At 47.9% G+C, this 23,997-nt stretch overlaps 1 protein-coding gene across 1 annotated transcript in view; it reads right to left on the reverse strand.

Moving 5' to 3' along the window:
- The window catches only part of LOC144094127 (uncharacterized), a 44,616-nt gene extending 22,412 nt beyond the window's left edge, over nucleotides 1–22,204 (reverse strand). The window contains exon 1 of the mRNA XM_077628046.1: nucleotides 21,820–22,204. Coding sequence (XP_077484172.1) covers nucleotides 21,820–21,874 — 55 coding nt within the window. The 5' untranslated portion in view covers nucleotides 21,875–22,204. The remainder of the gene's footprint in view (nucleotides 1–21,819) is intronic.
- Nucleotides 22,205–23,997: the final 1,793 nt, after the last annotated feature.

The following is a 23,997-nucleotide window of genomic DNA, read 5'->3' on the forward strand; positions in this document are numbered from 1 at the left end:
CTAGCATTCTATTAATGATCTAGAAGAGCCTGACTGTCCGATGTGAATATAACACGCACACATACACACACACACACGCACGCGCGCACGCACGCACACAAACACCGCGCGCGCGCACACACACACACACACACACACACACACACACACACACACACACACACACACACACACACACACACACACACACACACACACACACACACACACACACACACACACACACACACACACACACACACACACACACACACACACACACACACACACACACGCGCGCGCACGCACACTCCCTCTCTCTCACACACACACATACACACACGCTTAAAAAGAAACCTACTCAGGAAACGTTAGCAGGACAAATGACTAGGATACACAAGAGGCACGATTTCTCCCCATGCGCAGACCTGAGTTAGTGCTAAGTGACGCTATCCCAGAAATGAGACAGAAGCCTTCTCAGAGCACCGTGCGATATCGCGAGAAATATCGCCGCCTGTGCATCCTGCTCACTGATGTGCCGTTAATTTCCATTTGTGCTTGACGTGAAGAGATTAACGGCGAAGGCAACGAGGCGGAACCGTCGCACGCGCCATCGGATCGACAGTCAGTATGGACTACACAGCTTTCGCATTACCCACGCGCGGCTGTTTTCTGACAGTCCCGCAATTTATTCCTTGCTTCTTGCACACTAATCTGGATAGATGACGCCGACGACAAGTTTAGTTGTGCAGAAATTACGATTGGCTCTCATTTCGTCATAGCAACCACAGGAATGCTCTTGATTACTTTTGTCATCTTCCTGACTAAGGGTAGAACCCCCTGTGATGGTTTTGTTAAGACGCAAACAGTATGATCATAATAATCCCCCGAAAGTCGACAGCACTGAAAACCCGTTAACCGTTTCCGCGCCTTGACCCATTTCTGAATTATTCCCGTGTCATAAGAACCACGCCTCCGCGCTGTTGAAATACCGTTCTGAAAGTAATGGTAAAGTAATTTATGTAATTTGTAAAACGTTGTCGGCGGCAGCATAGAGCTCGGTCGGCTTTATTTGATCGAAAACATACAAAACACCAGCACAGCTCATTTTTATTTCTTGCTATAGCTTAAGTTGTGAAAGGCGGAACAGCATGTTCCTATAAAATGGCTTCAGTTCCGCAATTCCCACTCGTAAGAGGGATTTGCTGGACGCAAACTAAACGCGAAATTTTTTCGCATGTTTCAACGGCACACATAATGTTGCACTTAAGGCTCCCAAAGGGCGGCGGCATTTTACGATGAGAAAATTACTGTTGAAGGCACCGTTTTACTGCCTTTTTTTTCATCATGCGACGCTTCTAACCACAATATCCAATAAATTAGGGCAAACATAAATGAAGAAACGTGGAGAACATCGAGCGAAATATGAGCCCCAACTTACCACAATTACTGCAGTATTTACCGCTCAAAACGGTATCGAACAGGTAAGAAGTTCAGGCTCCAGCAGTATTCGATCCAGTAGCCAGCCAATAAAAGCAGCTTTATTTGCCAATGTCTGAGACCTCACGGGATATGCAGCATCACTTTTTTTATTTCACTGAAAAACAAGTGGAGCGAATAAACTCGAACAGACTGACTCTTCCGGCAAACGGGATGCACGCTGCGATCCCGCGATACCGACGCGCTCCACCGAGAACTGGCGCACCAAAATTACGGGACGCTCATGCACGCGTTATCCGGAACGTTCTCCCTGTCCAGCACGCACTTCGCGCGTAAATGAGAACTGCTCTTGAAACAGCGACTAATGTGCAGCGTCGGAATTTCAGCCCAACGTGCAGCCCTTCTACAAAGTGGACATTCGCATTCACCAAAAAGTACCACAAGGGACAACAGTTTGTATCAAAAGGCAAAAGCCATACGGTTTTATCTCAACATCCTTAAGAATTTGCTCTAGTCTGCCCCAAAAGAAACAATGAATTGGAACTGGATAAATTGAAATTGAAATTTGCACGGAAATGCAATTAAAACTGGAACTGGAATTCAAAGAACTGCATTAGGATTGGAATTAATATGGGAATTGTAATAAATAGACTTGCAGTGAAAAAATTGATAAACAAGCTGAGGAATAATTTACAAAAGAGAAACGTAACTTCTCATTACTGTAAATGAATTGAGTTTGTTACTCGCGAAATCCAAACCCAATGCTACAGCATTTCCCACGCAAGAGTGGCATTGATAGGCTGTGATTTTTTTGCAATTCGTATCATGCTCACATCTGCTCTCGACAAAGAGAGAGAGTACCGGTTTTTGCTCCAGCAGTCAAAACTGCGTGGCATGAATGCGCACGACTCCAGAGGCACAGTTTTACACAAAAATTTCTTAAATGTACGGACCAAGTAAAATTTATTTGAAAGTTTGTTTTCAGGAAAAAAAATGGCGCAATTATTGTCACCTCTCGGTGGACACCTGAACCGCGCCGTAAGGGAAGGGATAAAAAAGGAACTAAGATAAGAATGCAAGAAAGGAGGGTCGCAGTGGAGGGCTCCGGAATAATTCCGCATTGCTCCCTGGCCAATCCTCCGCCGTGGGTATGTGCCATTCATCCTGAGGACATCATCATCATCATTCCGACCACCTGGGGATCTTTAACGTGGAATGACATCGCACATCACACGGGCTCCTTTTTTGCGATACGTCTGCATCGCATGATGGTATCGTGAGAGCTCCTTCAAGCTCGTAGAAGCCATTGGTTCACGATCAAGGCAACCTTTACTCTTACTGGTGACCTCTTTTGCTGGACAAAATGTATTATTTTTTGGCGGCCACACTTGGTCACAACTCCCGAAGAACTACAAAATACGGTAAACATCAATTTAGCTCGCAAAAGGACACAAACCAGCTCTAGTGTCGAAGGCATCACTTGAGATCGAGCTGTGAAATTAAATAAGCGAGTGGCCTGTATAACTGGCTGCGACATAAGAAACCAATAAAGCGACAAAATAACGAGAGCGCGAAGGAGGCGCGCTGCTATAAAGAAGAGAAACTGCCGGCACGCAACGACTGGAACGCTCGGAGACAGGCATGTTTCTTAGGAATGGGCAACAAGAGCGGGAAGAGGCAACGGTGGTCGATATATTTCCGCTGCCACCTCATTTCCGCACAAAAGATAGCCCGGCGCTTGACTGCCCTTCGAGACGACCTGCCATGCAGGACAAAAAATGCCGGAGAGGAAGTAAAGCTGTTCCTTTAGCCATTTCGGCCCTTGCTCTCTTTGCACATTGCAGAGCACCGAGCTTAAAAGGTGTGGGGGAAATGATGTTGAAGTGTTGTTTCCACTTCACAGCTTTTTCCCAGGAAAGCCTCAGTGATTCATTCGTTCCTTTTGCGCCGTAGATTATACGACCATCGCACAGAGTGAGCCAGCCCTACGCTCCTCAGTGTCAGGGCAGAGCGTTGTAGCGTTCGCCGTAGATTTGAACAAATATCGCTGTTCACTCAAGTTGTCACAGTGATCATGTTTCGGCTGTCTAGCTTTTCTGCACGTACGACTTGGATGATTTTCTTCGGCGTCATTCTTACTCCTGTCGCTACTTTACCGCGGAACCGTTTCAACCTTTCCCCATTCGATCATAACATTTTTACGTGTTTTGTGAAGCTTTTTCGAGAAGTAAATGTAATGGATGGTGTGAATACACCAAGTAAAAATGTGTGTTTTAAAGTGTAGTGTTGCGCACTAAATTGTGAGTGTGTTCAAGTGTGAAATATAAAAGCTTATCTCGAGAAAGCCCAGGCTACGGTTAAGACGTCGATGAAATAATTGGCGTCTGAAGGGCTTGCCTTCTTCAACAACGTATATGCCGGGAATCCCAGCTGAAAGCTAAGCGAAATTTTTGCAAAGGCGAATGGTCCTATAACATGTGGCGCCAAATGTTTGATGTGGAAAGTCGCCTGGCCTAGTACGCAATACTAGTCTCTTCATTTATAACTACTTATTAGTAAAGACTAATTAACTAACTTTATAAATATTAGTACGAAAAATAATGTGCAACGCGGAAGTTCCAAAGCCACTTGAAAAACAGCCGGTTTACGATGTTTCCACGAAGGCACTATTTGCGTAGTTTTCTTAACTGGCCTCTAATGAGAGGCCGCAAAATGAAAAAGCTACCTCGTGACAGCGGTACTGCTTCCTCGTCCCAAGACGTATCTTAGAAAAAAGAATCCGCCTTTTTTCGGACTTACAGGGCTTCGCACGTACGCTGATCTCCCGTGGCAGTTTCGTATTCCTTCGGCTTTCCTTGAGGGCAGTAAATGAAGCTGCCCAAAGGTACCTTGCCGCAAACATTTCATCCGGCTGTTTCCAAGATGATCCACACATCGTACATTGAAGCTTCTTTTCTGAAGCCAATATTTAAAAAAGTCATATATTTTATCTATATTAACATAACTTTGCAGACATAACAAAAAGAAACTTAGCGGCGCATAAGTTCCGTCTTTAGAATGAAACGTGACAGTCTTCCCTCGTGGTCGAGCAGCCGTCGACGTAGTTGGCACATCATCACTCAGGCAAGGCGCAGACTCCGAAGGCAGCTCCAACCTAGTTGACGTTAGCGGCTCCATTACGCACGCCTGTCAGAAGCACCAAGCGCCCGCTCCTTATACCATCCACATAACGGCATCACTCCGCACTGCTCCTAGAGGCCCTGGTGCGCAATGGAAACTTTCGACTCCACTCCCTCAACGACGGACGATGACGTCACACTGACTCACAGCGCTACCGGTGGCCTCCGCGAGAAGTGGAAGGCTTGCGCAATGTTTTTCGCGCACTAATGACGCGACAGAGCCGCAGCAGCAGCGGCAGCCTTAGATTGTGGCGACGCCGGTTTTTGCGCCTCACGTGCTGCTTAAGGCTGCGGCGTTAATACTGCATACTGGTCCATATGATTCCCGACAGTTATCGGTTGTTTTCAGTCGACTAGGAGTCACGGTCTTTTTACCCACGCACAGACACACACGCGGACGCATCGCACATACAACACACACCACGTATGCGCTCAAACACGCATGCACACGCACGCCACATACATAGATAACGCACACGCGCACACTTCTACTTACAGTAAGACGCTTAACACTAAATTGAAGAGAGTATACATAATTCCATGCACCACGCATAAAAGCTTGTATCTCCACGATAACGCCGCTAATCGTTGTTTATGCTGTGATGTACAGTGAACTGCGGCCTCAACCGGAATTGTGTGCGTATCTTAGAATGCTGCAGAGCTTCGAAATGTGCCGTTTAGAAAGACAGAGAGGCGAAACCGCTGCTTTCTGCCAGCATTGTGTATACAGGTACCTCTTTCGTGAATCGACAATTTCACAACAATCGACGAGTTCACAACCACACATAAGTGTACCGAAGAGTTACTAATTTTATCTTCGTGTTACATGGTAGTTTCAAGAGTTCGCTTTTCTGACACCTGCAACAAATGCGAGCTACCATGCGAAAGAGACAAGTGGCTTGAAAGGTCAAGGAAGAACGGGCAGAAGATATGGCAGTGAACAAGACTTGCCGTGGAGATTTTTATATTTGCTCTCTTCTCCTCCCAGCGTTTTATATTATTTTTTCTTTCTTTGACCAATTCTTGCGTGGCCCTGGAAGTGCCTAATCGACCCGAGAGGCGCAGCTAAAGAAAACAACTAAGAGGTCCGACACGTCGTCAGCAACGTTTCCTCAGCCTTCGCGCTCTTTTCGTGGAAGCGCTTCAGTCAAAATGTTCCTCTCTCTGTTCTTTTCCTTGTTCCCTGTGTCCTACGCTCTAGCTGCTGACCACCGCTCTTCAGGAATTGAGCGGCGGCCCTGCGGACAACAGGAGCCGTTTACTTATCTTTTTACTCGCGCCCTGGAACTGGACTCTGCACTGAACCAATCGATTCTGTTCGACTGGAAGACAGGATTTTTTGTGTGTGTGTTGATTTCTTTCTAGGAAGAAAGTCTCACTCTTCTTCATCGTTATTGAGAGAACTATCGAGAAATTGATTGAGGTGGAAGATTAGACTTCAGCTTCACTCAAGATATATTTCGGTATCCCTTTTATCATAATCTTAAGAAACCTTTCTAGCACATTAAGTTGCTTCTATACTCTGGCCTGCTGCCAGATTGGAGTTAACATTTTCATTCAGCATGAAGAGGGATAATTTACAAAAACGTACAAGTGCTGTCATCAGTGTCCGATAGGACATCTCTTAAACTGGGTGTCCCTGGGCCCCTTAGTCGACCATATCCTGAAGGAGTATATGCATGTTCGATTGATAACTCTCATCTGTGTGATCGGGCCATATATACCTCTCACTAAAAAAGCTAGTTCACATTCATTCTGAGCCTTGCAGTAGAGGGGACAGGGACATGAAACGACCACCTATTTATCACGCCTAAGAAGAGGAGAGGGGTTTAGTCTTGTAGAAATATGGCGATCATAGATCTCGTTTTTTATTCCAGCGAACTGTGCACATTACAAAAGCGCGAGTCGTATCGTAAAGGGAAGTGATTTCTCTTTATTGAATAGTTTTAGTGCCTTCATTGAGGATTATGATTGGGACCTCAACATTTTTAAATTGTGGCTTGGGAATTGCTAAATTCGATAAAGAAATGCGCCAATTACTACAAGCACGACACTCGTTTTGAGATTACTTACATAATAGAAAATTATCCAGTAACTCAGGGTGATATGTACCATAGAACTCGACGGTCACGTAACTGCGGGCGCCTTTGTACAAAAAGTCAGCAGAGATACTTCATAGAGCTAACGTGTCAGAAGGCGTAAGCCAGCCTGCCCACTTCATATATCTCGGTGGAAACCCGAACTGCGCCGTAAGGGAAGGCATAAAGGAGGGAGTGAAGGAAGAAAGGAACGAAGAGGTGCCGTAGTGGAGGTCTCCAGAATAATTTAAACCACCTGGGGATCTTTAACGTGCACTGACATCGCACAGCACACGGGCGACTTTTGCGTTTGGCCTCCATCGAAATGCGGCCGCCGCAGTCGGGTTCCATCCCGGGTACTGCGGCTCCGCAGACGAGCGCCTTAAACACTGAGACACCGCGGCGGGTACAGAAAAAGGGCGTGCGAAAAGAGGGTTTGCGAAAATTCTGAATCCGTTCAAATTCAAAACCAAAAGTCAAGTTTTTGCTTGCTGCAGTACGCTGAACAAGCTTCACAGTATTAATAGCTAATGCGGCTGTCACACGAGAATTTTATCGTTCGTGTTGGAGTCGATGAAGTTGGAACTCGCTGCAGATTCGGCACTTCTACGCGGCAAACTCAGTCGCGATTGAGCCAGACTCAGCTCCACCTCAAGCCAATTCTTCAACCGTGCTTGAGATATTCAGCCCCTGTCGAGGGATGCTGCACTTGGTGTAAGGAAAGAAACAATGCGAAGAAAAAAATTAACCCGACAGATAGATGCTCTGACCCAAAGCGGTGACTCAGTAGTAAGGGCTCTCGGCTACTAAGCCGGAGTATCCGGGATCTATCTCGGCCGCGGCGCCCGCGTTTCGATGGAGGCTAAACGCAAAAGGCACCCGTGTGCTGTGCGATGTCAGTGCACGCTAAAGATCCCCAGGTGGGCGAAATTATTCCGGGGACCTCCACTACGGCACACTTGAGTATGAGGCGTTCAACTCTTTCCACAGATTTTGTACACACAGAACATGTGTCATATTCTTCGTTAGATTTGTTCTTGCAGCTGCGCGTTCCAATATACCCCCCACCCCCCCCCCCCCCAAAAAAAAAAAGAAAGAAAAAATAGATGTTCTGTGAAAGACTACGTAATTTTAAAAACATCTGTGTTTTGTTCCGTGCTGGCTCATTTTCAAAAATTCGCTAGCACAAGTGCTTGATTCTTTTATCTTTATTGCGAACCCATTTACTTGCCGCCCTCAGTACCACGGTTGGATGGATGAAAGTTAGGGTCCCCTTTCAAACGGGTAGCAGCAGTTGCACCATGCTCGGTATTTCATTTTGTTTATATCTTTCTAACCAGTGTGCGTACATGGATGGCTTGGATGAATGGAAGGTAGGAGCATCCCCTTTGAAACGGGATGGTGGCATTTGCCACCATGCTCGGCTTCTATTATTTTTGTTTAACTGTGTAGGGTAGCATACTGGGCGCTGCCTAGTTAACCTCCCTGCCTTTTCGTCTTTCTCTCTCTCTTTATTTAACTTTGTTGTAAATTGCTATTGGGATTTGGCAATTCACAAGATACGTTTTCGTACACCTCTAACCTTATGTCAACTCTGTGGTTTTGAGTCAATAATCTTCCAATCGCTTTTTGCTAACTTCCACCGCGGATTTATTGAAATGATCATTGTTATCTCTAAAGGCAAGGGCCTCAGCAAGAGAATATGCCTGCATCGACATCCGGATGGATGCCATCACACTTGAGTATGAGGCGTTCAAATGTTTCTACACATTTACTCCACACAGCACATGTGTCATATTCTTCCTTAAATTTGTGTTTGCAGCTGCGCGCTGTGATACACCCTGACCTAGCTTTAAATAGTAGGGTACTTCCTGCCGAGTCATCATAGAACGCTTCCTTCCTGATCTCCCTTTTCTAATATCGATACAGTTCTAAACTATGTCTCTTTTCCATTCAGTTAATCCAATTTTCACCTTCCGCGTTTTTAACCTATCGTTTAATGCTCTTTCTTTCTCCGTCCTCATGTCCGGCATACTTACTGGTTAGTTTTCTAGTTCTTTTCCGCCATTGTGAGTCAAAGCTCTTCCTGTATAAATATTTAAATACCTTACCTGCCCGCCTGTTGTCGTCCATCTTCCTCACGCGTTCTTCATATTGTATTTTACTCTAAGCTTTCCGTGCTTCGAACGATGCTTAGCGCATATCTCACTGTTTTGCCTCTTTTGTGGCTTCGCAGTGGGCACCTAGTGCTAATCTTCCAACACCTATATGATTTACTTCTAATTTCTACTTAACTTTTGCCCTTAAGCACAGAACCGCATTCCCGAAGGTAAGCCCCGGCACCATTATTCCTTTACGAATACCTATCAGTACTTCATATTGGGAGTACCCCGATAATGCCCTGTGTTTCATTATTCCGACATCTCTTCGCCGTTTTGACATAATAGACTGTTCGTGCTTTTCTGTGTGTATCCCTCGGCCACTATGGCTATTTCATGGCACCGTATTGCAAGCATTTAATCAGTTGTATCGTTGAAAACCATCACACCTGACTCAGTTGGGCTAAAACTGAAACTTATAGCGTCTCCTTCGCCTTCACAGCAATTAAGTTTTGCAAATAATCCTGGCTTTCTGCTAACAGTACAATATCGCCCGCATACATTATTCCCGGTACCCTTTGCTCAACAACCTTTCCGCCTAATCTGTACGACAGATTATGACCTATATTGCTTCCCTGAAGCCTTCTTTCCATGTTTTTCGTAGAAAGCATGGACTGCAGCAGTGATAGAGGACAATCTTGGCTAAATCCTTTTTTTTTACCTCGACAGTTGTATTTTAACCGCTCCACATGTAATATCAACTTTATTTTTTCCGCAAATTTCCAGCCGAAAATCAAATGCCTCATCACCGATGCCTTAACCTTTTAATATGCTGCATAGGAGTTCCGTGTTCACGCGGTCGTATGCACCGCTTATGTCCAGCAAGGCCAAATACAGAGGTCTGCTTTCTGCCTTCGCTATTTCCATGCATCGGGCAAGCACGAACAGGCTATCATCTAAGCGCTGTTGTGACTTTGAGGTGGCCTTGTAACGCTCGCCACCCGTTTTGTGACAGAGCGTCGCCAGCTCTCAGTCGGTAGCGAAGACTCCGAGTCAGGCGTCGATGAGAACAAAGAAAGGGATTTTATACATCATGTACAGAGCATTATACAGGACGAGATCGGCACAGGGGCCGAGAGCTAGCAGCAAACGCGACTCTTCTCGCACGGTGACGTCCGGCGAGGCTCCAACGCGTCACACATCACACTCCAGTCGGGAGCGGCACATTCAGCACGAGCTTGGAAGATCGGAGTCCGGAGTCTTCTTCAGGCGGCAGCGTTGGGGCTTATATAGCCCCGAGAAACGGTCGTCACACAAACGGACCAATAAAAATGCAGCACTTGACAGCCGTCCAAGAGGTCCAACCAGCGACCGCGCTGGCCACCAGCTTCAAGTTTGCCGCGCGCGGTGACTCCTAGGGGGAAAGGGGAACCGGCGCCTGGCTGTCTAGCAATGTTGCAACACGTTTGGACATGTTGCTCGCCGATGCTTCTCCATAAGGCGGCGCTGCCAAGCGGCGCAGCATCATAGCTTGTCCAGGAAGTGTTAGGGCGCTGTTGCCTTGCGGCGCAGCACCGGGCTAGTCCAAGGGGCCTGTCCTAGGGCGTTGGCAGGAGAATTTGTGAAACTTGTAAATGTGGAATCTTGCTGGTTGTCCGGGCACAACAGCATCTCCGCCCTCAGATAAGGCGCCGGGAAGACGAGCTGCTTCAACGTGGCTCGGATGCCAGGCGCGCCCGTTCGTCAGGCTCTTCGAAGTTCACGTCCAGTGTCCGGGCGCCAGGCAGCTTCACGTGCCCAGGTCGCACTCGCCGGGCCAGGATCGCTGCTCACAGCGTTGTCGCCAAGGCACCTCGACCAGCTTCGCTCGGGTCGTTCCGATGCCCTTGCTTCTCGCCACAGGTCATGGTTGGTCGTTCTGCAGCTTGCAAAAACCGACCGGCAAAAGCCAACACCCAACACGAGCAAGTGCCCTCTGTCTCCCGTCAAACACCAGACAAGGTCATAATCCATATTAACCTAACTAAATTGCTTTGCTCCCGCTGCAACAAGAGGCAGGTTGACGATCGGGTACACAAGGTTCAAACAACAATTTTGCAAATTAACAAAACGCCAAAATATCAGGAACCATTATAATCATCAATACTAATGAATATAGAATGATCCCCTTGAAATCACTTGGACCGAAAACACACTACTGAGGAAACAAATGAGGTCATTCAATTTTTCCCCAAGCTACTCCCTGTTCGCAACTGGCACAGCTGACCATGCGTTCCTCCTTCCTGTTCTGCGTAGCAGCAGACACCACGACAGCAGTTGTAATGCGACAAATTAGCACCACAAATGTGCCGAGGCAGGAGCATACTGAGATGCTTAATACAGGGGAAAGGGTAGCTTCTCTAGGAGCTTACGCCAGCTACCTAAGCTACAATGCCCAACAGAGGCTTCGCCCACGTTTCAATGTCTGCGGATAGCAGCACCTACAAATACGGGAAGTAAGTTCACTTGCAAAAACACGTAACAAAGCTAACATAAATAACCCAAAGCATACACGAGGCTTCCAAGCGAGTGACTACGCCACAATGGCCCATGACTTCCTTAGCTATACTTCCGTGCGTCAGCGCATGCCCTCAAAATGAGCAGCTCAGCTAAACGTATGCACAAGTGCATGTTGGAACATAGCCTGCATCGAACCTCAACATAAGCGATGCGATGAACAGAACAAAACATAAGATAATCGCTCGAGTGAGATAACCGCTCTGAACGAACTGATTTCTGCTACAGTACTCGTTTGCACTCTGAACTGTGCAGCACTTAAGTTACATGAGCAGACGCTTTTAGGATCTATCATTAGGGCAAGAAAACACGAAAAAGTACAAAATACGCTTAGGCAAAAGGCTCAAAACCTGGTTTGCTATCATCTTTCTACGACTGAGAAAACTAAAAAGCAAACAGTACATACAGGGAGCACTCATTCCTGCAATCCTCCATTCTTTAGCCTCGCCCGGCGCGGTCGCGATCGGAAGGCCGCTCTACCTGCGGACCCCTCGCAAAAGTTGAGAGGCTGATTAGTTCCGCCTCTCCAGGACATGTTCCCAAAGCCAGGGAAGCGCTTGGCAAGCTTAAGTCGAGAGGGGCGCTTCCTCCTTCCCTCATGATTCCTTGCAGGTGTCCCAAAGGGGTTTGCGTGCCCCCCCTCCCACTCGCGCGCGTTCTGTGGCGCCCTTTTGTCTGGCGGCCGCGCGCCCTTCTCTGCAACCCACTCTGCTCGTCACCTGTCCTAGGACTACTCCTACGGTGCTCCAACAGTGACGGAAGTGGCTTCCGCACTGCAAAGGGACGCCTAGTCAAATTGGCTTTCATGCGACGCCTCAAAATTCTTGAGAGCCGCGGTGTCAGTTTCGGGCAGTTACGTGGTTGGCTGGCCCGTAAACGTACAAGCGTCTTGAACCGCACCCTTTTTCTTCTTAGCGCGACTGCCCAAATTAGTTTTCTTTGAGCGCCGTCGCCTTTTCGAAGCAGCCCTAGCGGCTTTCTTCCGCGCGCCCTCGCCTCCAGTTATCGCAGTGCCGTCAAGTGCGAAGCTGTCGGCCCTCGCCGCAACATCAAAACTTAACCCATTAGTTCCCAAAGGTTTGTTGCCTTCGCGATTTTCCTTGCCTTGCAAATCACCCTGAACCTTGCTGTCAGTGAAGGTAGCAGATCTTCGGAAATTCCGGACACCTCTGCGATTATGTCAGGGCTCGGTTCCTTACTTTCTGGCGATCTGTCACGGGCCGCTGCAACTCTGCCGTTGCCTACCTTCAAAAAACCGTTCTCGGGTGTCTCACCAGCTGCATTCTGATGATATTTTTCGCAGCCTGCCTGAACCACGACATTCCCTTTCAAAGTGGCATGGATCTCGGGGCTTGAAATTGCCCGCTGAAACATTACTTTATTGCCAGCGTGCCCTACCAAACCATCGCTGGTACCTTTGCAACGGTTGGCGGGGCCGCAAACCTTTTCCTCAACTTTGGGCATGCTATGAGATCGAGTTTCATTTAACTCTTCTCCTGTCTCAGTGAGCGAGACCGCTGTAACTGCACCGTCCTTTGATGCTGTGGATACGTTATCGAAGGTAAAGAGGTTTCCTCCGTTGGGAAATGCGGCGCGTCTCCCACTGATAGAGCAGCACCTACATCTGCCAAGTACGGACTACCTTCCTCTGTGCCGTACTGGCAGGACTGCTCTACAGCTACGCACTCTACCTCTTCGCCACGGTCGTCCGGACCTTCCGTATTATCGACCCAGTCTGTGATTTCACCGTCGCCCGATGCTGTGGCTACCTTATCCAAAGGTAAAAAGGTTTCCTCCGTTTGCGAATGCGGCGCGTCTCCCACTGATACAGCAGCAACATCTGCGAAGTGCGGACTGCCTTCCTCTGTGCCGCCCTTGCAGGGCCGCTCTACAGCTGCGCACTCTACCTCTTCGCCACCGTCGTCCGGACCTCCCACCTTATCGAGCCATTCTAAAACGTCGGCTTTAAACTGGTAGGCAAAATCGAAGTACGACTTGCGACCTTCATAATCGCACTTTTTCTGGAGATCCAGCGGTGACAGCCGATACTTTCTCAATAAAAACCCTTTGAGCTCATCGTAGCTGTCTACGTTCCAGTCTAACAATAATCTTTGACCATTGCAGACGTTTCGCTTGAAAGAAGGGCGACCAGCACCTGTGCCCAACCATTCCGTTCAATGCACTTTTTCTCGCAAATGCTCTCAAAATCAGCCAAATACTTCGCCATATCCTCGGCGATCACGAAGGGCCGCAGACTGTTGCTCGAGTACTGACGGTTAGTCTCAAGCAGAACAGATAACGTTTCATCCCTCTCGAAACTCATCCGCTGAGCTTCAAGCTCCAAGTCCAACAGTCTCATTCTGCGAGCATGCTGCTGTCTTGCTGCTTCTTCGCGAGCAAGGCGTTTTTCGGACTCCTTTTCCTCCTCGCGACTTTTATCTTCCCTTTCCTCCTCGCGACGTTTCTCTTCCCTTTCCTGCTCGCGACGTTTTTCTTCCCTTTCCTCCTCGCGACGTTTTTCCTCCCTTTCCTCCTCGCGACGTTTTTCCTCCCTTTCCTCCTCGCGACGTTTTTCTTGCTGCTCCCACCTTTCATTGATATCCGCCCAGGCCTCTTCGGCTTCCTCAGCCGTTACGTCCTCAGTCCTCAAGGATCGCATTCTTTCTTTTTGCTGAGCCCAACTCAATGCCCAGCTCCTCACAAATTTGGAGAAGTTCTTTGACCTTGTACTTCTCCATCGTTCACACTGTCCTCTTGCTCTTTACCCTTTTTGAATATACTTGCCGTACGCTACTGTAACATTACTAGTAAGACACGCGCAAGTATTTCACACACTGCCCTGTTTGCACCCTCCGCATCCCTTGGTTTTCAAAACACTCTTACTAGGCTTGAAACACACAAGGTTAACGCAATGCTACACCAAGTCCTTCTCTGAGCTACTATAACCTGTGTCAGAGAAAGTCTGGTGTTTGAGGTAAACTTCAGGCACTCACCGTGCCGAGGTAGCTGATGCCGGTCAATCCCGTAGCTGCCATCCAGTGTTGTGACTTTGAGGTGGCCTTGTAACGCTCGCCACCCGTTTTGTGACAGAGCGTCGCCAGCTCTCTGTCGGTAGCGAAGACTCCGAGTCAGGCGTCGATGAGAACAACGAAAGGGATTTTATACATTATGTACAGAGCATTATACAGGACGAGATCGGCACAGGGGCCGAGAGCTAGCAGCAAACGCGACTCTTCTCGCACGGTGACGTCCGGCGAGGCTCCAACGCGTCACACATCACACTCCAGTCGGGAGCGGCACATTCAGCACGAGCTTGGAAGATCGGAGTCCGGAGTCTTCTTCAGGCGGCAGCGTTGGGGCTTATATAGCCCCGAGAAACGGTCGTCACACAAACGGACCAATAAAAATCCAGCACTTGACAGCCGTCCGAGAGGTCCAACCAGCGGCCGCGCTGGCCACCCGCTTCAAGTTTGCCGCGCGCGGTGAGTCCCAGGGGGAAAGGGGAACCGGCGCCTGGCTGTCTAGCAATGTTGCAACACGTTTGGACATGTTGCTCGCCGATGCTTCTCCATAAGGCGGTGCTGCCTAGCGGCGCAGCATCATAGCTTGTCCAGGGAGTGTTAGGGCGCTGTTGCCTTGCGGCGCAGCACCGGGCTAGTCCAAGGGGCCTGTCCAAGGGCGTTGGCAGAAGAATTTGTGAAACTTGTAAATGTGGAATCCGGGCTGGTTGTCCGGGCACAACAGCGCCTAGCCCTTCTGGACCCGTTGTGAAGTTCTCCGAGTATACTATTATTTTCTACCTATGACTGCATTTTTAATTTTACCGTATGCATTGCCAGACTGTATATAGTAGATGCTATCGTAGTCGGTCGGAAGGATTTACTGCTTATCTTATCTCGTTTTCCTTTATAAATGAAATTAAGTTTACTCTGCCTCCAGCTGTGCGGAATTGACTTATTTGTTACGGCTGTCTCCAATGCTTTTATCAGCGTTACGTTGCTCCTTGGGACCAAGTTCAGTCATGAGCTTGATTGGAAATTCGCCTGTCCCTGCGAATTTGCATGTAGGAATATTTGCTTGTGCCTTTTTCCTTGTTAAGACTGATCAGTTCTAAGATGTTTTCTATTGTGCTGCCCTGTGCTGCTCCCTCATTTGGAAAGATTCTCTATCGTCGTACCTTAATGACTCTGCTATAATTGATGTAATGTAGTTTGCAGCGTCGTCTGTCTCTAAACATTTACCCCCACCATCTTGATTCTGTTCCTGTTTACTTTGATTCGTTTTACCCAGTCATCTTATGTTGTTCCAGCATTTCCTTGGCCCTCCTTTAGTTGCATCGCGAACTTCAGCCAGCCAGCGACCAGAGGACTGCTTTATTTTAGCCTGGAGGAGGACCTGCACTTGCTGTTCCTCTTTTCGATGAGATCCCCATTTTTTACCTATTTCCTCTTCAGATAACTTCACCTTTCTTGCTTCTCTATGTTTTCTTGTAACCAACCGTCGTTGTTTCTTGACCTGCCTAATTTCTGTATTCCACCTGCTTCCTGGCTTCCCCTTTCCGTTCCAGCGGTTTACTACTTTTACTTTTTCCATTTTTGTACTGATGAGTAGTTCCATATAATCAAACTCTTCCATGGTGCGTTTCTCTATTGCCTTCTCTATGTCGGCTGCTATTAGCACTATTTGTTGATCGTTTAACTTTGCGTACCCTTTTGACTTCTCTGCATTTCTCTTTTGATCAGGGCTCCACAATGTAGACCAATATGCTTTTGATCTCTTCCCAAGCTTTACTTTCCCTCTTCGTCTATTTCCATTACTGGGAGCTCGCTATGATCCCCTGCAACATTAGGAACTAGACAATAGTCGTCTGCTTGTTGCAGGATTCTCAAGTGATTTGTCCCTCACACTTAGTTTCTGTGTTTACAATAACTAGGCTGTGCCGCTCACAGACGTCCAGTATTAACTATCCGTTAAAATTTGTATATACATCCAGATTCTCGATTTGGGCATTAATGTCATCAAACAAAATAATATGGGCACCGTTTCCAAACAGCTTTATATCATCATTGAGACACTTAATTAGATCCTTGTTTTCTTGCCTGCATTTTTCTCCTGTCCCTGGATAAACTACCTCTAGCCATGTCATTTTCCCGGCAATTGCACATGATGCCCAGAGATGTTTTTTGCAAGTTCATTTTATTCTTTGTCAATTTGTCCCTTATTGTATCAGCATACCTACCACTCCTCGCTTCTTTTCCGTTGAAGTTCTGTTGCTCCTGGTGGATCTTCTAGATGCCTGAGATGTGTGTCGGATAGCACGTACACACCTACTTTTTCGTCCTTTAACTGCTGTTCTATTTCTAACCATTTCGCTCTCTTTCTACCCCCTTGCATGTTTATGTAACTGATCCTGGTGCTAAATTTATTTTATTAATTTTCTTCCTGGGCCTTCTAGAGGCCATTTTGTTGGGTGCAGCCGCCATTGTTGAACTTTCTACATCGCTTCTACCTACACCTACGCCCTAAGCTGCTGTGGACCCCATGAAAAAGCTACTGCCCGGCCTGTCAGGCGCCCGCCAATCCCAACCCCTACCTTTCCACTAAAATGGATGCCATCTCGTGTAAAGCCTCTGCGAAAGCCTCCTCTATGTACTTCCCTGTTTATGTCTACGTGTACATGCAGCGCCATATGGTGCGTAATAGGATAACTCGTCGATCCCCACCGAGTGGGAACGTGTAGCTGCTGGGCATGTCGAGCGCGCTCGGCGAGAGAATACACATTTATTTGTAAAAAGGAGACCGGAGCGGATTATAGGTCGGAAGTTCATTCGGGTCGGAAGTGTACGAGTTACCGCTGTGTATGGGTAGAGAAACTAACAAAAGAGAACCCATATCAAGCTCACGCATACAAAAGTGTGGCGGGAGGAAGATGACCCTGGAAGAACTCCCAAACACAGAAAAATGCAGCTCAACACCGTTAGGATCTGAAGGGTGAAAAATAATAAGGAAAAGAGCAACAAAGTAGCATAAAGCTGTTAGTACACGAGGACAGCAATGAAAAAAAAAAACGCAGCGGCACAGGGGACAAAACCGATAAAAGGGAGCTTTCACTTTCCAAATGCGGGGTCAGAAAAATATTCACAAGGCGACAGGAAAACGTAGGTATTAGAAGTGGGACTCCTGTCTCGAGGGCTGTTATTTGTCGCGCATAAATAGGTGTTTGCGGCAAGAGGCTTCACTTGTACAGACACCTAAACAAATAGACCTTCACGCTAGTATCGCCATCGATGTCTTCTGGCAGCGAAGCAAGAGAGAAAGACAGCATTCTTTGTAAAACAAATCAGCAGACGCATTTCTTCAAGGAAGCTTTTGAGAGCTTGTACTTGCGACCAGAAGAAAAGGATAAAGCAGCGGCATGGGCAGCTGAGTGGGATTGAGGTCTGCTATAAAGCAGCCTCGAACTTGCAAGGTTCCCCGCTGCCCCCTACAGCCCCTTAAGATTTACAGCCCGTCCCCTATTACTTTGTTCCGGCCGGTTCTATGGGCTCTACTTCGCAGTTCACTTTTCCAGTCAAAGCAGGCACCTTTACTTGTATATCTTCATTTTTCATAGACCTAGCCTGAGATTAAAAACTAAATGACGGAAGAAAAGAGAACATTACGAACAAAGGTCCTTACTTTGCTCCACTCTTTCCCGCACACGTGTTTGTCGTTTCTAAGGCGGCCACGGGGTTGCCAGAACTACGAGAGCTAAGCTGCGCAAACAAGAAGCGGGTACCCTCGGGAAACAAAGTGGATGTTTTCCCACCCGCCTCCTCTGTTTACACCTGTGTGCCAAGAACACGCAGCTCCTATCTTCTCACGAAAGAACGTGGTTGTGTACTTCTCTGCTCAGCACGCAGCCGCAGCAGCCACCACAGTGCAAACAGATTGCGTTCCGCGTCCGTGGCGGTCTCACGAGAAGACCTGCGTTCCCGGTGCGATGGCGGCACCTTTGATTAAAGTACACACGCGCGAAACAGACACCCTGAAAAAGAAAAAAAGCATGATAGCATTTGGAGTCGCGATTTGATTGGAACCCGTGGAATTGATTCCAAGAGAATGAAAACGCCGTGCGTACAATCGGGTACAAAAGTCTGTGGAACACATAATCCTCAAACGAAGCCGATAGCGCTGCTATTAGCCGGCGGCTGGAGGCCACACTTGTGAAGATGAAAGAAAAAAATTTGACTTTTACCTCCAAAAGTGGGATGTCTAGCCGGTTAATAGCTGCGCTGTAGGCTTAGGATCATAAATACGTGGTCCAGAGACCTTTGTCCCCGACTGTACGAGCCAGATGAGCGGGTGTGATTGAGGACAGAAATTTTGGACGGGCTAGATGGTTCATAGTTTCAGGAAGAGTTATAGCGCAAAGTAGAGACAAACACGAAAGAAAGCAAGGAGATGAGACAAGTGCTATAGTCCCGTATCCTTCTTGTCTTTCGTGCTCGCCTTTCATGTCTATTCGAATGCTTCCAGAGCATTGGAAAGTCCGTGGGGAAACGGCGGTTGTATATACCGCTAGGCAGTGTTAGTTGGATGCAAACGGTAAAGGCTTTCGTGTCGCATTCGATGCGGGTAGTGCATCTGAGGCTGATTTTCCTTATCTTATCGCGTTAATAAAAGCTAACTCGCTTACATCAGTTTTACTTGGACCACTAGAAACAGTTCTTAGAAGTGCACGTAGCGAAAATGCAATTGAGACAAAAAGATCCCTTCTAAAGTAAACCGCCAAAAGTATCTCTTCGGGCAAATTGTCATTTGAGAGCGACTGCTGCTATGGGAGATTCTGAGAACGGCCTTGCGGGAGGTGCGGGGTTCGCTCCCCAGTGCCGCCAGGTACTCAGCGCCAGGTACTCACGTCGTGTCATGGCGCTGTTTGGCTTCAGATGCCCTCGCGCCATAAACAAATTACAGTCATCATCATTATCGATGACCCGCCGTGGCTGCTCAGTGCTTAGGGCGCTCGGCTACTGATCCGGAGTACCCGTCTTCGAACCCAACCGCGGCGGCCGAGTTTCGATGAAGGCTTAACGCAAAAGGCGCCTGTGTGCTGTGCGATGTCAGTGCACGTTAAAGATCCCCCGGTGGTCGAAATTTTTCCGGAGCCCTCCACTACAACACCTCTTTCTTCCTTTCTTCTCTTAGTCCCTCCTTTATTCCTTCCCTTGCGACGCGGTTCAGGTGTCCGCCGATATGTGATACAGATACTGCGCTATTTCCTTTCTCAAAAACCAATTTTTAAAATTTTTAATCAACATTCTGAGAGCGATTGCGGCTTGTGCTATTTTGCCGCAAGGTTGCACCGGGCTCCTCGCTCTATCGCGCGCGCTGATAATTTCCCTGTGAGCGTGACCGCTGTGAATTGCAGTGAGACCGGATTCTGCAGCGTTAACGATTGTAGTGGGCTTACACGCGGTCAGGAATCCATCAAGTGAGCGCAATCGGCAGACGCGTTTTTTTTATATTTTACACTTCCACATGACGCAAATGTATAGCCAACGTGCTAGCTTTGCGACGAAGGCTTGTACGCAAGTACCATAGCTGATCGGGTTAAATATAGTAGGAATTATGCGTACGCCTGCGTTTCCGCGGTCGAATTAGGCAAACAAACCAATGCACAAGTTTTGGCACATGGTCTCGTGCAGCCATATGCTGGGCATCGCCTGCAACGAAATGTTTTTCTCCTTACGGCTGGAGAAGCCAAAAGTGGACGAACGGGTGTTCTAATGTCAACCTGCGAGCGCGAAAAAAAAATCTCTAAACAGGCCCATGAATGATACCCAACGTAATGCAGAAGCACTAATTAATAAATTTCTCGGATTTATACAGAAATCACTCATGCCAACAAGACACCAGCGCGATCGTTCACATCACCAACTTAATTACTGTATTTGCAAAGCTCGAATGGATATGGCCACAGCACCCGATGGCCATTTGCCTAATAAAAAAAAACATAATTGGGGTAGATATATCGTGTCTTTCTAATTCAGTCCCACTTTCAATGAACACCTTAGCGAAGTTAGGAGCATTGAAGCATTACCTCCATTCGGTCTTCATATCGACACCGGTAATTAGGCACTAGGGATCCCATGACTGCCTTCGCCATTCAAGAGGGAGTTATCACTGACAGCGAAAACTTCATTCAGAAGGAACATTTAAATGGTTGTCGCGGTAGCGTTAAGGTCCCCGTTACGCAAACAAACCGGCATCATGCCGGCACCTAGTATTTTCATGGCTTATAATGCGACTGCGCGAAATCTGAGGCATTTCCCACTTTTCTCATTCCGAGTCGGTTGTTTGCTTTAAGTATCGATAATTCTTCCCTCCTAGGCAGGAAAAATTGCTTTTTTCTGTTTCTAACCTCTGTCACATTAATTAGCGAGAACGTAACAGGTAGCAGCCACAGAAAAGATTGAGGAAGCATACGTGATTTATGCAGAAAGGTAATTATTGAAATTCTTCCTTTGAATTTGCCGGCACTGCATCCTCGTCAATGTACCAATGTGTCACACTGTGACGCAGAAGCATTTAGATATTTCCATTTCATTAGTCTAATCTATTAATCAACCACCGTCTCGTTGCGCGGAAGGAGGGCCGCAATGCGCTCAATAAGAGGAACAGACGACGGCAGAGTCATTCGCTCTGTGAGGTCTTTTATTGTCCCTTTGTTGTAAAGAGGCTAGCGTTGTCTGTCGGTCTCGATCGAAGACGAACTCTTAGAACCAGAGACCGGTCGAAGATCCAATAGAAGATATGGGGACAGCATAAGGGACATGCCGGTTTCAAACGCACGTTATAGATCTACAAGTTCGAGACACATGGAGATAAAGCGTTTTTTTTTATTTGTTCTTTTCCACCTGAAATCCTTGAACTTTGCCTTTTCTCTTTAAAACATCTGAAAACAGCTGCAATACAAAACCTTGTCCTTTTGCTGCGGACCATTACATGTTACAGAAAAAAAACCTTCGTTGCATTCATCTGCCTTACTTATTCACATTTCGGGTGCGCTTCTCTATATGATATTGATAGACTGAATGTAGCTTGGATTTTATCACCTACCTTATGGAAGTCTTTTAACGATCTGTAATCCCCTCTTGTTCGGACCAGTCCTGAGCTAGGCAGCAGTTTCAAAATATAAGCACACTGCTCAACAAGCGCATCGGAAAGGAAACTTTTGCAGCTGATAGAATTTAAGAAAATAATTTTACGCCTGAGCACGGAAAGCATTTGGGACTTCCAAGAAATCCTGGTACCTCCTGCCGTAGTTCCTTGGCACATGAAGTCAAATTCCTAAAAAAACTGCGTGAGACTAATTCACCAAGGCTGTCTCCCTCGGGGATAAGCAAAACTTTTATGTCCAATCCAGTTTCAACAGGAGTTATTAGAGGAAGAGTTATCTAAAAGTAAATAAATTCACGAGTAGAAACGTACTTAAGGGATACTCACCTCGAAGCAGCAATAGAGCGAGCAGAAAGAAGAGACCACGCGGGTCGCTCCCCATCGCCGGGCAACGATCGCAGCAGAGCAGATGTTCCTCTACGCTGTAGAGAAACAGTCAGGCCCCTACCGGTTCCGGAAGCTCACTTCGTGTTCAATGTCTGTCATTGCGCAGGACAGCCGCCAACGAAGGCTCGGGCCGCTTTCGTCACAGGTAATCCGATTCTGGCCGGGAGCCTTCCGTTCAGGAAACAACCCGGGGGCCCATCTCCTCCAGAACATAGCGCGCTAGTGCTGCTAGTCTCATCACCGCGGCGACAGGATGGCGAGTGAAATGCTGAGAAGAGCACTAACTCGCAGCCCCATCTTAAGCGGCTGTCCGGCGTTCACTCGCGCTCGTCAGTCGATCGCCGCTTCTTTTGAGAGCTGGCGCAGTGCCACGTGGCCCCGAGGGCGAACCATGACGTCAGAACCGATAAGCCAGGCACTAGCTCCACCTGGCGGAGAGCTGCTGAAGGCACACTCTGCGTGTAGGGCGGTTTCGGATCCCGCGCGCCAACCCAACATTTCAGCGCAGCCGCCTCCGGTCAATAAATAGGGTCACGCAAACAAGACAAGCTTTTGAGTGGCGGAGCGTCTCTTTTAGATGCTGTGGTATCTTCAGTCTCTCCGACACGTCTGTGGGTGCCCGGGCATTTTATTAACCTTTAATGGTTTAAGTGCTTTCGACCGCTTCAGCATGCATGCACAGGTTCGTGTTGGGTTTGGAGTGCTCTCATGCTCGCGGTAGCCTGCTGCTGGTGGTGGTCGAACAAGTTCAACGGAGCGCTTACTGTTACATTTTCGACTGCGCTGTGCAGACATTTAAACAACTTACACCTAAACAAACATCCTGACATTTTGGCGCTGCAAATGTAACATTGCAATTTGGTGCAGCAGGCTGTCAAGAAAATAAGTGATGGGCTCACCTATAGTTAGCTCTTCAGCAGTCCGAGGCATCAGTTGTGGCGTATTCGTCATAAGCAGTTCAACACAGGTGCTCCTCAGCAAGTCCCTTGAACGTTTAACATTGAGCAGCACTACCTCCGGGATCGGCCTTGTCTTTAGCGCGTCTTTACTATCCTGCCTTTCCATCCCATCTTTCAACTCTCCTTCTCTCTGCACGTGGTAGCGATTGTGGCTCGTCTTGAGCCAGTCAGCAGGCCTGTGCACTTTCTTCCTGGCAGCAACAGACAGACAGACAGACAGACAGACAGACAGACAGACAGACAGACAGACAGACAGACAGACAGACAGACAGACAGACAGACAGACAGACAGACAGACAGACAGACAGACAGACAGACAGACAGACAGACAGACAGACAGACAGACAGACAGACAGACAGACAGACAGACAGACAGACAGACAGACAGACAGACAGACAGACAGACAGACAGACAGACAGACAGACAGACAGACAGACAGACAGACAGACAGACAGACAGACAGACAGACAGACAGACAGACAGACAGACAGACAGACAGACAGACAGACAGACAGACAGACAGACAGACAGACAGACAGACAGACAGACAGACAGACAGACAGACAGACAGACAGACAGACAGACAGACAGACAGACAGACAGACAGACAGACAGACAGACAGACAGACAGACAGACAGACAGACAGACAGACAGACAGACAGACAGACAGACAGACAGACAGACAGACAGACAGACAGACAGACAGACAGACAGACAGACAGACAGACAGACAGACAGACAGACAGACAGACAGACAGACAGACAGACAGACAGACAGACAGACAGACAGACAGACAGACAGACAGACAGACAGACAGACAGACAGACAGACAGACAGACAGACAGACAGACAGGCAGGCAGGCAGGCAGGCAGGCAGGCAGGCAGGCAGGCAGGCAGGCAGGCAGGCAGGCAGGCAGGCAGGCAGGCAGGCAGGCAGGCAGGCAGGCAGGCAGGCAGGCAGGCAGGCAGGCAGGCAGGCAGGCAGGCAGGCAGGCAGGCAGGCAGGCAGGCAGGCAGGCAGGCAGGCAGACTACTCCCGGGTGGTGCCACCACCATCTTATCTGAAACCTGATGTAATATCTGCTTGGATCCAAGATATTAAACTTATTTTTGGAATAATGCGGAGTGCTTAGCTTGAAGCACTCTGGCACGGGTC

The sequence above is a fragment of the Amblyomma americanum genome, chromosome 6 (genome assembly GCF_052857255.1).
Source record: "Amblyomma americanum isolate KBUSLIRL-KWMA chromosome 6, ASM5285725v1, whole genome shotgun sequence".
Taxonomy (NCBI): domain Eukaryota; kingdom Metazoa; phylum Arthropoda; class Arachnida; order Ixodida; family Ixodidae; genus Amblyomma; species Amblyomma americanum.